At 38.3% G+C, this 14,941-nt stretch overlaps 1 protein-coding gene across 7 annotated transcripts in view; it reads left to right on the forward strand.

Moving 5' to 3' along the window:
* Positions 1 to 14,941, forward strand: part of FAT1 (FAT atypical cadherin 1) — a 114,397-nt gene that overhangs the window by 31,989 nt on the left and 67,467 nt on the right. For all 7 annotated transcript variants that reach the window (XR_003992281.1, XM_030492285.1, XM_030492286.1 and 4 more), the window contains exon 3: positions 4,371 to 4,685. Coding sequence is in view for 6 of the 7 variants with exons in the window: in XM_030492285.1 (XP_030348145.1) it covers positions 4,371 to 4,685 (315 nt within the window). In the remaining variant the exon portion in view is untranslated. The remainder of the gene's footprint in view (positions 1 to 4,370; positions 4,686 to 14,941) is intronic.

A 14,941-nucleotide genomic window follows, 5' to 3' on the forward strand; every position in this document is an offset into this window, starting at 1 on the left:
GACATATGAATATTCTAAAATCAACTCTGATGTCCTCTTGCAGATGACTGAGAAACATTTCATCAGAGTTCTTTTGTTCTCTCCTCTGGTGGTTAGTGACTGAATATGATTTTGTTGGGTTTTTTTATCCTGATCACCTGTAAGGCTTCAAGATTGCGTATCTAGCCAAGTGAAGAATGTTTTAGGAATCCTCACTTCACCATATTTTTTGAACAATAATATTTACTAGTCTTTAGGATTACCATACATGCTAAAGATTCTTTAGAGGTGCTCTGTGGGAGATTTCTCTACTTGTCTTGCTACATAAAAAGCAAATGGCTTGTAAAAGTTAAAATCACCAAATTGCATCAACATAGAGAATGGATGGGAAATTCGCTGATTGAAGATTTTTCTGTGAATGGAAGAAGAGTTAGAGCAGAGGTGGAGCTTTTACAGCATTGAAAATAGAAACACTTAAGCTGTACTCCCTAAATATGCTTTGCACCACTTAACAAAAAAAAAAAAAAAAAAAACCTTTCTAGGAGCAAAAATAAGATGTTGAAATTGATGATACTGATCAACATCATGCTGATGCTTAATGGATCTAGCTGATTGCGAGATTAAAACAAATTAACGCTTACTTAGATTGTTTTATTACTTCTCTTTGATAGATGACTTTCCATCGTGTTTACTCTCTGCCATCTTGACGTGGGTGCTGGCTTTTAGATGGTATACAGTATTATGCTGCCCTGATATGTAATATAGGCCGCTATAGTCAACGTTTGCAAAAGCAGATAGTTAGCACACCAACTAATGATACTTTAAGGACTGGTTCTAGAGCTCTGATTTGGTAGCACTATTGTTATCTAATTATTGTTACTGTTTGTAATGTTAAAAGGGGAAAAAAAAACAAGTACTCTGTGTAGTTGTGTGTGTTTAGTGTTGATTGTGTTTTGTGATATAAGTGCTGATGCAGAACCAGAAGAAAATCAGGTTTTGGTAGTCAGAGCTTCCCGCACCCCAGGCATGTGTATTGGATCGGTATCTGTTGCATTTTATTGCTGGGTGGAAACAAGAAGAAAGCTGAATCATATTAATAGACCAATCGGCCCTTCCCTTGCGGTGCCTGAAGCTTTGAGTGATGAAGGAGAACTAGGTGTGGTGGCTCTCCTCCACCCCCCTCAATGTGTAAGGTATGAAGGGAAGTTTTGCTTGCTATCTTCTTGTCCCCTTTGCATGGCTTTAATACTGGAGGAATGTGATTTTGAGTCTTCATTTTTAATACTGTTTAAGTAACCCACGTATGTGTGATGCCTGTCTCTAATAAGTTTTCAATTTGCATACATACCTGTTTATTCCATCTATTTTAAACTCTTAAGTGGGGTACATGGAGGTTCTTTTAAGTGCCCTTTATGGCTCTAGGAAATGTTCATTCAGGATTAAACAGTTGGGTAGATATTTTTACATATCTGATCAGAAAATAGTTTTCCTAGATACTTTCTATTTCAGTTAGAAATTATAAACAGCACATACAGAAAAAATGTTCACCCAACGCTTCAGGATCTGTTGGGTGAGAAACACAAGAAAAATGGAAAAGTAATTTTAGTGAATGAGATTTCATGTTACTTTTGAGCATACACTTAGTGTTTAGAAAATTGGAGATGTTCTGAAAACCAGAACTACCTGTTGGATAAACATCTTTGTTACATGATGTGTTCAGTGGTCAGATGATCAGATTACAAGCCTTTCATTGAAAATTTCTGCAAAAGTCAAGGTAAAATATACAGAAATTACCTTACGTATGCAGATCCAATTTGAAATTAAAAACTAAAAAAAAAATGAAGTTGTCTGTATGTGTGGTATTGTACTGTTAGTCACTGTCCCTATAATATTTTTGCATATTTCTTTTTGAGATACCATTACTGTTGCTTTTTTTGTATGGCACTTTTTTCCCCTTTGTCCTGTGTGAAGTGCGTGAGAACAGACGTTTGAGAACTTATCGCCCGCTAAAGCAAAAGAGGTTCAGTTGTCTTTTAACTTCAAGTAGGCTTTGATAACTAAGGTGGTAGAATTTATAGATGCCAGGTGAGCAGATTGCAGAAGGAGAGCTCCGTTACCAAAAAAAGTGGGGTTTTATGTTTGTTTAAAATTGGGCAATGCTATCTTAAAATTAATCTCCCACTTCTGATGTAGCTACTGTTAAGAAAGCAGGACAGGTGTAAAATGAGAACAGCTGTTCCCAAGCAAGTCTCCTGGCTGAAGTAGAGAGGTATAAAAGGTGTAATGTAAATGAGTTACAAAAATAGAATCCAGGTAACTGGGTGCTGAAAGCTACATGTTAATTTTGAAGAGCAAATTTATGTACATTAACAATCCAAAACTCTGCCTGTAACCACAGCATAAATCCAGTGACTACATAAGTTTTTTTGGGTTTTTTTAAATAAAAATACTGCCATCAAACAAAATGTAAGTACTGAGGTGAAAAGACTGAAAATGTAAAATGCCAATATCCTTAAAATTAACACCTTGGCTTAGTTTTTGATGATGTTCCTCAGGGGGGAGGGTGAGATATGGGGGAGAGGAAATTATAAAGCCACCAGTTTGCTTTCAAGAAAACTTCATAGACTGTATGTAATGCATGTATATTTTCAAATTGCAGTGCCCCTCTTTTTTATCCCAGTTCTGAAGCATTTGACGCTATATAAAACCATTTTCCACACTGACATCTGGTGGTAGTTCTGGAATGCTGCGTTGCTTGAAATGCTATATATGGGTATTTTGCAGGTTTGAGCATTAGATGCAGACCCCTCCAGCACTTCTGCAGTGATCTTCTTAAAATTTCAGATTGCCATTTTTAGACCTTTATGCAGCTTCTCAAAAGGCAAAGAAAGTAATGAATAAATTAGTAATTCCTCAATATTAATCTCATTTTGCTCAGCTGGTATACTGCATTAAAAAAGTGTCTGGACTGTGTGAAGGAAATGGCACTTAGAGTTACTTCCTTTGCTGAAGGAGTTCTATAAAAACACAGTGGCATAATTTTATCATGGTCCTATTTTACTGATGGGGGGGGGGTATGTGTGTGTGTGTATATATATATATATATATATATATATATATATATATATATATATATATATGTGTTGTGTGGTGTGAGCTCAGGAAAAGGGCCACAGGACACATAGTCACATCGGGTGGCTCTATGCAGAGTCCAGAACCATCTGTCGTGGTGATAGTTTGACTCATCTCGGCTTCAGTCCCAATTAGGCCTGGTGTGTATCAGTATAACAAACAATAAGATCCATGACAAAGCTTTTTGAGATTTCCACAGAAATGGTTGCAGGGGCTTGCTGTGTCCCTCACCCTGGTAAGTCTCAGGTTCATTTGAAGATCTGTTTACAAAATATATCAAATCAGACAACCTGTAAGAGCAGCTGGATCACAACAAGGAAAGTGCACAGTTTTATTGTGCCATAGCTCTGTGAATTCATTGAATATTCATCCCCCATCATATGCACCATGTCGCATACCCTTTTGACACATGCATATTATAATGGTACCTGCAGAGTAAGCTGCTGATAAAAGTAGATCGGTATTTTCTTCACAGTGGATAAAAACTCGAGTTCCTCATTCTTTAGTTCTGGCTCAGACAAGCTCCTGTAGACTCAGCAGATGGATTTTTATGAAGTTTATGAATTGTGTAGCTGTTCCTTAAATGGTAATTCATTTTGTGTGTGTAAAATTGAGCTAAGCCCTGCTTTCCATGGCTAGAGTAATGGCAGCCATTGGGTAGTCCTAGTGCTACAAAGTTTAGCCTCAGGTATAGCTTTTGGGTTTTTTTTTCTGTGGAATTTCTGTGTGAACCCAAATTAGCCCATTAAGAAAATTCAGTTAAATAATTCATCTGGGCACATAGATAAGGATGTTTCACATTGAAGTAGCTGCTTATTAATATAAATGGTAAACAGTTCAAGAATTTGGCATCTAAATTAGATAATGTAGTAGAAAATTCAGTATAATCAGTGATGAGTAAAGAGGGTCATTCAAGTCCCAAAAGACTGTGAATTACTCATTATATTTAATCTTTTAGGCAAAATAGCTTTTATAAATAGTGCTAATTGATCTGATAAATCTCAAAGGACATTGGAAAGGAAATTAAATATCTATTGTTTTAATATCTGTGATGCGTAATTGCTGAAAACTTGTAATTCCATTTTTTGTGGCTTCAGGTTAGCCTCAATATGTTGTCTGTGTATTAACAAAGACTGTAGAATCAATGTCAGCTATTTTGAACTTGTATTCATTTTTTTTAATAAAGCTTGTTGCTTACTGTATTTTTACACACTTCTGCATATTTATTGGGCATTTTCTATTTATCTTCCTATTAACAGGTATTATTGAGACTGCAGATCGCCTGGATCGTGAGACTACTTCGCATTACTGGTTAACTGTTTATGCAACAGACCAAGGCGTTGTGCCTTTATCATCTTTCATTGAAATCTACGTAGAAGTTGGGGATGTTAATGATAACGCTCCTCAGACCACAGAACCAGTTTATTACCCAGAGGTCATGGAAAACTCACCTAAAGATGTATCAGTCATTCAGATTGAAGCATTTGATCCAGATTCTAGCTCAAGTGAAAAGTTAACCTACAAGATTACAAGTGGAAATCCACAGGGTTTCTTTTCAATAAACCCCAAAACTGGTAAGTGCAATACAGTGAGTTATTCTATGTATGAATGAATCAACATATTTGCATAAAAATATAAATGAGGCAAAATCAAGATCTTTGGTTTAACATTGTAACCATGCTTTCACAATAGTCAGTTAACCTGGTATCTTGATCTGTGTAAATATTAGTAAGTTACATAAACTAGAAGAGGGTTTGAGAGTGAAGGAGTTGGTTCAGAGTACTTGATATCCAGATCATGCATGTTTTGGGAAGGTTTACGTCAGAGTAGCTCCTCTCTATACTGGCCAATACCCATTTGCTTTTGTAGTGCAGCAAAAATACATATTTTAGCTTAGTTTCAATCCAGCTGCTTTTAGCAGTCTTAGTCTTCCAATTTTCACACATAAGGTTTTTTTGTAAGGCTGGTTTTTTTTTTTCCAGGTAGTTAGTCTAAGCAATACAGGCCGTTTATTAACTATAAACTCACTTGTCCCACAGTCATAAGGGACCATCTTTGACAGTAACTGCTGCTGTTGTAAGAAATAGAAAACCTGGGAGATAATTTGCAGGTGTGTTTGTTATGTAATGAAAAGAAAGTCTGAGTTCAGAGGTTGTTTGGAAAGCTTCAGAAAAAACATTTAACAGGGAAGTACAAATACAAGAAAAAAATAACCTTTTAGTAACTGTGAATTACGAATACTGAAATGTGTGTAGGGCAGAGACACAGGAAACAAAATAATCCGTATTAACTGAAGCTACACAGCAATATTAAAAACAATGTAAAGGTTGCCTACCATCCCTTGCTTCTGAATGAGCATGGATGTACGAATACATGGATGTACAGTACACATGCTGGATGTTTTTATCCTTAGATCGTTCTTAACAGTAAAGAAGGATTTGGTTTATTTAAATAATATTTTGCTGGGTTGGGCACAGCTTAGCTTTTCGTATGTTTCATCTAGGAACTATTTCACGTTACAAATTAGAGGAGAATCTTCCAATTCACTCAGCCAGAAATTTCTTCTCAGAATCCAGAGATTTCTAGACTAGAAGTGTACAGAGTGACTTCAATCTGTAACAAACCCAGTAATTAGAAGGGAGCAATAGAAGCCTTATTCATTTAGCTCTTGCTTATTCATGGGGGGAATTTCAGGAGATTTAAAGGAGCAAAAATTGGGTGAAAAATGTTTTGAAGGCTGGATTGACATTATGGCCTTCATTCTGTTTCATAGTTGTTTCAGCTCAGGGTATGAAAGACTGGCATGTTGCAACAGCTCTAACTGCTGTGTCAGCAAAGCTCTGAGTGCAAACACAGGTATATTATTTGGGTTATTTCTGACAATAACTTCTTTGTCAGCATGTGCTGCATCTGCTTATGAAGATATTGCCAAGAGGGACATAGGAAATCGCTATAGCAGCAGCAGATCTTTAGCATAGTTAAAGCCTGTATCTAAATGCAATATTTACAGAAGCATTGCTTTTAGAACAAAGGCAATTTAAGTAGTAAGATAAGAAATATTCAACCACAGAGACTTCTAAAGTGAATGCAGAAAACTCGTGTGTGTGTGCTTTATTTCTATTTGTCTTTCTCTGCTTAACATGATGCAAGAGGAAAAATTTTCTACTCTGTCTACTTCCTCACTCTTTCTGTTTTTGAAAAGTACTGTTTCCCTTTTACTTCCATATTGTCATCTCAATCAGTCATATTCATAAAAATGGGAGTAAAATTGCCTGTGAGTTAGGTAGAAAGAATAGAGTGACTGCAGTGCTCAAATTGCAAGTGAACGTAAATTCTGCCTATGTTCATGTAGTCTTTACTGTATAATTGACCATCTATTTTTGGTTGCTGTTTCCTTATTTTTTTCTGTAGCTCCCTGTCTCTTGCTCTTTTTTCCAGTCCTTTCCTACTCCTCTCTGCCTTCTGTATCATTATGCAGCATTTTCCAAACTTTGTTTTAAAAAGGACACTTGCATGCCTCCCTTATGTAAGTTTTAAGATGGATAAACATCTTTATTTCTATTTAATGCATAGAAAAATTAGGGCAGCAGGAGATTGTCTTTGGAGCTTGTAGTTTTCCACATCAGTAGCTTACTGACGATCTAATTTATGTTAGATAGGGAACTTGAGAGAGGTCAACACACTAGATGGTGAAGTGATAAGGAACACTTAATATAAAGCTAATAAAGATTTTTTGCCAAGAGAGTTTCTTAGCTGCCTTTGTTGAAGCATGCATACTGAAGCAGTGTGATCTGGAGTCCTTCTCAGCTCTGTGCTAAAGGAGAAGGGGGGAAAAAAAATCAAAATACAAGCTCTGAGAAGAAAATAATTTCCCTCTTGATTTACATTCAACAGAAATCATTTTTGTTAATATAGTTAAAATCACTGGAATAGGTAAATTCATTGGTGTCTATTGCTGTTAAAATTATAGTGCTAGATAAATATAATAAAGAGGAGGGGAAGAGAAGATGTGAGCAGAGAAGGGAAACCTCTTTGGGTTTCTGCTGTGTTCCCAGAGTGCACTCAAATAAGTTGAATGGATATTAAATAGCTGTCTTTCTGTTAACTGGGACACTGGATTTCATGTGATGTAATGGGCTGTCTTGTTTTTCCTGCACATGTTCAGTTTGAAACTGACAGTCTGCGCTAGGCACTAACATGGTGATCAAGATGAGTTTTGACTGAAGTTATCAGGTTCATAACTTCCCAAGTCTCTCTTCTGCCTGTTAGAAATCAAATGTGTTTAACCTGACTCTTCCACTAGGATTGGGGTGTTAAGGATTTGAAAAATCACTTTAAAAGACACTAGTTATTGTTGCAGTTAAAACACAGTATATTTTATCACCTTCAATTAATTAAAATGGGGCTCAGCTGAAGAATGCATTTGACTAGAATTAGTGAGATCAAATCCCATCTTGTTTGCTTATGCAGGTATGTTACCCTTGTTATACCTTGTGAAACACTGTAAGGTATTTGACAAAGGAAGAGAAACCTTCACAGGGCCCCAAGTTTCCCTTCCAGCCAAAAGGGAGGTGGGGCTGGAATATGAATTAAGTCTTTAACTGTATCCCATTGTAACATTGAAAGTGACAGAATAAGAGTTAAGCATGTGTTATGTTGGTTACTTTGGGCTGCTGTGCAGCCCCAAAGGCAGATTGAGGACAGTGAAGGCATTCAGTAGAGTCAAGGCAAGGCTAGCGTTGGGATTCTTAAAATATGTGGTGAGTGTTAAAAATACGTTTTAGCTGACAGTAGAATCATAGGATCAGCTAGGCTGGAGAAGACCTTTAAGATCGTCACGTCCAACCATTACCCCAGGACTGCCAAGACCACCACTAAACCATGTCGCAGAGGGACTCATCTACATGGTATCTGAACACTTCCAGGGATGGTCATTTCACCTCTTTCCCTGGGCAGCCTGTTCCAATGCTTGATCACCCTCTCTGTGAAGAAATTGTTCCTAATATCCAATCTAAACCTTCCCTGGTGCAGCTTGAGGTCGTTACCTCTTGTCCTATCGCTTGTTACCTGGGAGAAGAGACCGACCCCACCTCACTACAATCTCCTTTCAGGTAGATGTAGAGAGTGATAAGGTCTCCCCTGAGCTCCTTTCCAGACAAAACAACCCCAGTACCCTCAGCTGTTCCTCTTGAGACTTATTCTCCAGACCCTTCATCAGCTTCATTGCACTTTTCTGGACCCGCTCCAGCACCTCAATGTGTCTCTTGTAGTGATGGGCCCAGAACTGAACACAACATTCAGGATGTGTCCTCACAAGTGCAGAGTACAGGGGAATGATCACTGTCCTGGCCCTGCTGGCTGCGCTATTGCTGAGAGAGGTGAGGATGCTGTTGGCCTTCTTGGTCACTTGGGCACAAGCTGGCTCATGTTCAATGGCTGTCAGTCAGCACCCCCAGGTCCTTTTCCGCTAAGCAGCTTTTCAGCCACTCTCCCCCAAGCCAGACAGAATGTTATTGCCTTCTCTCTAGGTCAATGGTCCATCTTTTTCTGAGTCTTTATAGAATTTAACACTATGGTATTGTGGTCCATGGCTGGAACTGCATGTATAATACTAATACAGATTATAAATAGCAATAATCTAAATGTTACCTATGTCAAGTAAAACATTGCTTTCTGTTCTCTGAAGTAGCTGTTTCATTTCTAGAATTTTATAGGCTCCAGACTAAGATGTCTGTGTCTGTGCAATAATCCTGAATATTTAGATGGTGAAGCTGACAGGCATGGACCTATGTAGCATATAGTTCATCTTTCACAGAAGGAAGTGATTTGTTTTCATGACAAGAACTGTTGATAGACTGATCTGTTTCTTACAAATGTTACTAGCTGAAATAGTATCTATGTGCTTTGGTTTCTGACTGTGCCCTTCAGTAAATCTTCATCGGCACTTGAAAACATCTTTCCTATTTGAAGAAATTATAAAATAACTTAGTTAAAGAAACATTGCTAAGTTTTCTTTGCATGCAGAAATGCTGTTTCACTTTTTGGAGCAGGATATTATAACACAGTACTTCACAGGACATTTTTGTAAAGTTTTTGGATCTACCTGGCCTTTCATTAAAGCAAATGAAATATAATTTCCTTTAGTTTTGGAGTTTCCATGAATGAAAAAAAAGCTGCTGTATACATGAGCTGGCCAAGTGGAATAAAAATAGTTGTCATGATATTATTTGCAGGAAAGAAGTAAAGCAAAGATGAATTGCACGACTTTCATGGTCAACTTAAACACAACTGTAGACCAGTATGTAAATTAATGTTAAATACTTTATATCTGCTTAACTTATTGCAACATAGCTTTTAATTAAATACAGAAGTAATTGACAAAATGGTAGAGTTGCAAGGCATCTTAATATGTTTAGATGGAAAGAGTTGGAGTTGACAGGATTTCATAGCTATGCAGAGCACATGTCCTGGGACTCTATGGTTAATCTCACTACTTAACCCCACAGCTCTTGTGCTGAGGATCAGAAATTATTTGTAAAGCAAAGGATTTTATAGCAGTAAACAAGTTCTGGGTTTGTGCTTTGGAGCTCCTGATGTGCAGGGGTTTTTTTTCGGGTATGTATAATAGAAAGTTTAGTAATATTTAATTGTTTCTTGTGGGTATGGTTTATTTGCTTGTGAGTTATTCAGGTAGTTTAGTTTTACAGTTACCTTGTAACAAGGTCAAAGACTTTGGAAATTATCAAAATACACATAGTTGCTAGTTTCCATATTTCATTGGATGCATTTGGATATGCTTTGTCTGAGAAAATAATGGACAAAAAATGGAGCCTTTAGGGAGTGAGTAATGAGCTGCTTCACTTAAGTCAGTAATTCAACTCCAAGCTAGTTGTAGGTCTGAAAAGTTTTACCACTGATATAAACTCTGTGGTTGTATTTACAAAGTACAATTGACTATTGTATTAATCATAGAATCATAGAATAGTAAGGGTTGGAAAGGACCTTAAGATCATCTAGTTCCAACCCCCCTGCCATGGGCAGGGACACCTTGCCCTAAACCACGTGGTCCAAGGCTCTGTCCAACCTGGCCTTGAACACTGCCGGGGATGGAGCATCCACAACCTCCCTGGGCAACCCATTCCAGTGCTTCACCACCCTCACTGTAAAGAACTTCCTCCTTATATCTAATGTAAACTTCCCCTGTTTAAGTTTGAACCCATTACCCCTTGTCCTACCACTACAGTCCCTAAGGAAGAGTCCTTCCCCAGCATCCTTATAGACCCCCTTCAGATACTGGAAGGCTGCTACGAGGTCTCCACGCAGCCTTCTCTTCTCCAGGCTGAACAGCCCCAACTCTCTCAGCCTGTTTTCATACGGGAGGTGCTCCAGCCCTCTTATCATCCTCGTGGCCCTCCTCTGGACTTGCTCCAACAACTCCATGTCCTTTTTATGTTGAGGACACCAGAACTGTACGCAGTACTCCAAGTGAGGTCTCACAAGAGCAGAGTAGAGGGGCAGGATCACCTCCTTCGACCTGCTGGTCACGCTTCTTTTGATGCAGCCCAAGATACGGTTGGCTTTCTGGGCTGCAAGCGCACACCGTAGCTGGCTCATGTTAAGCTTCTCGTCAACCAACACCCCCAAGTCCTTCTCTGCAGGGCTGCTCTGAATCTCTTCTCCACCCAACCTGTAGCAGTGCCTGGGTTTGCCCTTACCCAGGTGTAGGACCTTACACTTGGCTTGGTTAAACTTCATAAGGTTGGCATCGGCCCACCTCACAAGCGTGTCAAGGTCCCTCTGGATGGCATCCCCTCCCTCCAGCGTATCAACCAAACCACACAGCTTGGTTGTCGTCGGCAAACTTGCTGAGGGCGCACTCAATCCCACTGTCCATGTCGCCGACAAAGATGTTGAACAGGACCAGTCCCAACACCGATCCCTGAGAGACACCACTCGTTACAGGTTTCCAACTGGACATCGAGCCATTTACCACAACTCTTTGCATGCGGCCTTTGAGCCAGTTCTTTATCCACCGAGTGGTCCATCTATCAAATTGATGTCTCTCCAATTTAGAGACAAGGATGTTGTGCGGGACAGTGTCGAACGCTTTGCACAAATCGAGGTAGATGACGTCAACTGCTCTGCCCCTGTCCATCAGTTCCGTGGCTCCATCATAGAAAGCCACCAAATTGGTCAGGCAGGATTTCCCCTTAGTGAAGCCATGTTGGCTGTCACCAACCACCTCGTTGTTTTTCATGTTCCTTAGCATGTTTTCCAGGAGAAACTATTCCAAGATTTTGCCAGGCACAGAGGTGAGGCTGACTGGTCTGTAGTTCCCTGGGTCTTCCACCTTCCCCTTCTTGAAAATGGGGGTAATATTACCCTTCTTCCAGTCATCAGGAACTTCACCTGACTGCCAGGATTTTTCGAATGTGATGGACAGTGGTTTAGCAACTTTATTCGCCAGCTCCTTCAGGACCCGTGGATGGATTTCATCGGGTCACATGGACCCATTGTTTGAATTAAATTACTAATTTATTTATTTTTTATGTGAATGCAATTAAATTAAGTGGACAAATTTCTCCCCTCCCTACCCTCGATTCTTTCATATTGTAATATCTTTTTTTGCTTTATTGCTTTGGTGGAGGAATATTCGAAGCATGACAGTTGATAGCAGGATTGCAGTAATTTCTAGAGAAAATGGAACAGGTACTTAGTATGGCATCTACTAATAATAGCTGATAATACCACTATATATAAGTGCACATTGTATGAGCTGTTTATGAATTATGATTACATAATCTCATCTATATTGGATTAACCATTTAGAAGTGGGTCTGTTAGTGCTCATTCAGCACAGGGTTATTGTATTCATTTTACTAGGAGCTGTCAAGCAAAACATGTAATTTTATTCTGTCTGAGATGCATTAAGTATGTGCTTTTTGTTGCACCCAGTAAGAATTGTGAAGGGTAGCATGCAAACTAACTCCCCAACTAAAAATGTATACTTACAGTTCCCCAGAGTGCTATAGTCAACAAAAATCTTTTTCTTTCGCTTTCCTATGTTTTGTAGTTTTCTTCTATTTTTATTCTTTAAATTGTGGGATTCCTGACTTCACGTAAAATGGGAAGAAAGGTATTCACCTTTAACTGACCAACAATAATGTCTCAACAAGTCAGATGTAAAACATGGAAATTTAAGAGCTGAGGAGAACAATCTTAATTGCTGCAGAACTAGAGCCGTTAGACTGAACTCTCTTTAAAGAAAAGGAGCTCGCTGAATTCCCCTAAAGTCTGTATCAGTTTCTGTACAGATGAAATAGTTTTGCCACACCACAATTTTAAAATACAGCTGCTACTCAATGGTACAGGCTTTGTATGATTAATATCTCAAATTGCTGAGTTATGATGCCTGGAAGAAGCATATACTACTTGTAAGTGGCAGTATGCACATTAGAACGGCAAAACCTGCATTTGCATAATGAACGGAGTTCCAGTTCCCCTTAGTGTTACTGAGCAAGAAATCGGAATCCTAACCAGCTATGCATATAGGGTGAGGGAAGACCCTTGTACTTTTTTTTTGGACTACCTTGCCCATGTGTTTAGGCAAGAAATAATTTCTGATTTTTGCAAAATTGATATGTTTGCTTCCACTCCCTTAGGACTTCTGGTACATTTATTCTACCAACCAGATTTGGCTTGTGGAAAGAATTGAGGTTGGGTAGCAAATAACACTTTCCCCAGAAGCCATGCCTTACTTCAGAAATTTAAGACAATAATAACAAATGAGGCAGGGGGTTACTTAACGTTGCTCCATATAACAATTTTGAGTCAGATTTGCAGAAACGCTTATTGCAAAAGTATAGCTTTCTCTGCCTTTAATGCAACTTGATATGAAAATGACACATACTTCCAAAACCTAGACTTAGGTTCATAACCAGCACAGGAGAATGACAACATTAATTTTGAGTGTTAATTTCCCCATACTTCAGTTTTGCAGGTATTAAATAGGAGTAATTGCTTGATCTAATTGCTTGGGATTGTTCTGAAGATACATTCATTCATATTTATGAAGCACTTGGGTATTATCATGAGAATGCCATGGACATTCCCCTGAGGAAATTAGTAATCCTCTGGTGTAGGAGTTAGGCCTTATATAAATGCCTTTCTTACATAGGGGATTCCAGCAGAATCACTGAGTAATTACACGTTTCAGAACATACTATATCTGGTTCTTCCAGTGAGGCCTGAATCTGTGCATCTTGATGCACACATGCAAAACAGTCACGATGATTTAGCAGTCATGACTCTGGAATTTTCTAGTTTGAGTGACAAGCTGAAAATGTGTTTGTCTAGGATTTAATATTATCTAACATAACTTTTGCTCTTTTTTTTAAATTTTTTTTCTTCCCCTATGCTCTTTTTTTACTACTTCAAGTTTTTTGAAAGTACTTACATTAAATAGAGCCTGTGGCAGTTTAGGATTGTGGCAGTCTGTGTCATAAATTATACCACGCTTCAAACCACACATTACAAAATGAACACCAACCTTCAGATTAAGTGCTGACTTAAAGATATCTGTATATGTGCAAACCCAAAGTAGAATGCTGTTTTGATATTAGAAGTTTGTTCTATTGAAGAAGGGGATTTAAATTTTAGCAACACCAGGTCTGTGGCTCTCGCTGTCAGTTAGGTTCTGGTAATTATTAGAGCTTTGCGAAGTTAGAAAATGCTAATAGCTCATGGTCAAACTATCTACCTCATGTGATTTTATCATTTTGCACCGTTTATAACCTTTAAAGCAGTATCGTTGTGTCTGACTGTCTCATTTGGAGACTGAAGTGAAATAGGAAATGGGTACAGCTGCAAACAACTTCCATGGGTTTCCGGTAACACTGGAGAATTACTTAGTGAGGAAATGAAGGGCCAGTGACTGCACAGTAGTATTGGCTTCATTTGAACAAAGGAAATCTTTGTTGTTTAACTGCTTGTGGGTTTTAATTCCAATAGATGTAGTATTTTAGAACTTGAATAAATCCAGTATTGCTACATTGAACACTAATGTGATTTAAAGTTAAATAAAGTCCGAAACACTGAAATTGTTCTTGTTACTTCTGTAGCTGACAGACAATACCAGGCTCACTGATTGTTCATTCACGTCACACAACTCGAAGCATATGTAGCAGTCTCCATGTGCCCAACTGTTTAGCTGTCATGTGCAGAGAAAATAAAGTATTTGATTACACTGTCTCTGGAACAGATTTTTTTCTCTTAACCTTTACTGAAAATGTGACCAGAATTTACCCAAATGTTTGTTGATCTTCTGCAACTAGAGGGTTACATGAGTAGATGAAAGTTTGCACAGATGCACATTTGGAAAGAAAGCTTAATTCTGCACAAGGTACTTTTATTTTCCTTTTTAAATACTGTTTAGCGCCCTTGAAGTGCAATCAGACAAGTGTTTTTCTTTTGGTAGTTTTTTGGAACTGGGAAAACAAGTTCATGTCTGTGAAATTTCTGACAACATCTTCATATCCACTTTACAATATTTAAGGATTTAGCACTTGAAAATATAGAAAATTTGCTGTAGTATAGGTAGCTATTTTAAAAAACTATTTCCAAGCATTTATGTAGAGATCACTTTTTAAGTTTTATGTGGTGGTGTTGGGGCTTGCTTATTTATTCTCTTACATGTCTGGAAAAAGAGAAATAGTAGGAGGTGGGAAATAAATGGGAAGCACAGCAGTCCCTTCCCTTCTCCTTTTTCTGTCCCTGAACTGCATAAAAACTTAAGGTCATGCTCTGCATGATTTGTGTTGTAAAGCAGGAA

The sequence above is a fragment of the Strigops habroptila genome, chromosome 7, assembly GCF_004027225.2.
Source record: "Strigops habroptila isolate Jane chromosome 7, bStrHab1.2.pri, whole genome shotgun sequence".
Lineage (NCBI taxonomy): Eukaryota > Metazoa > Chordata > Aves > Psittaciformes > Psittacidae > Strigops > Strigops habroptila.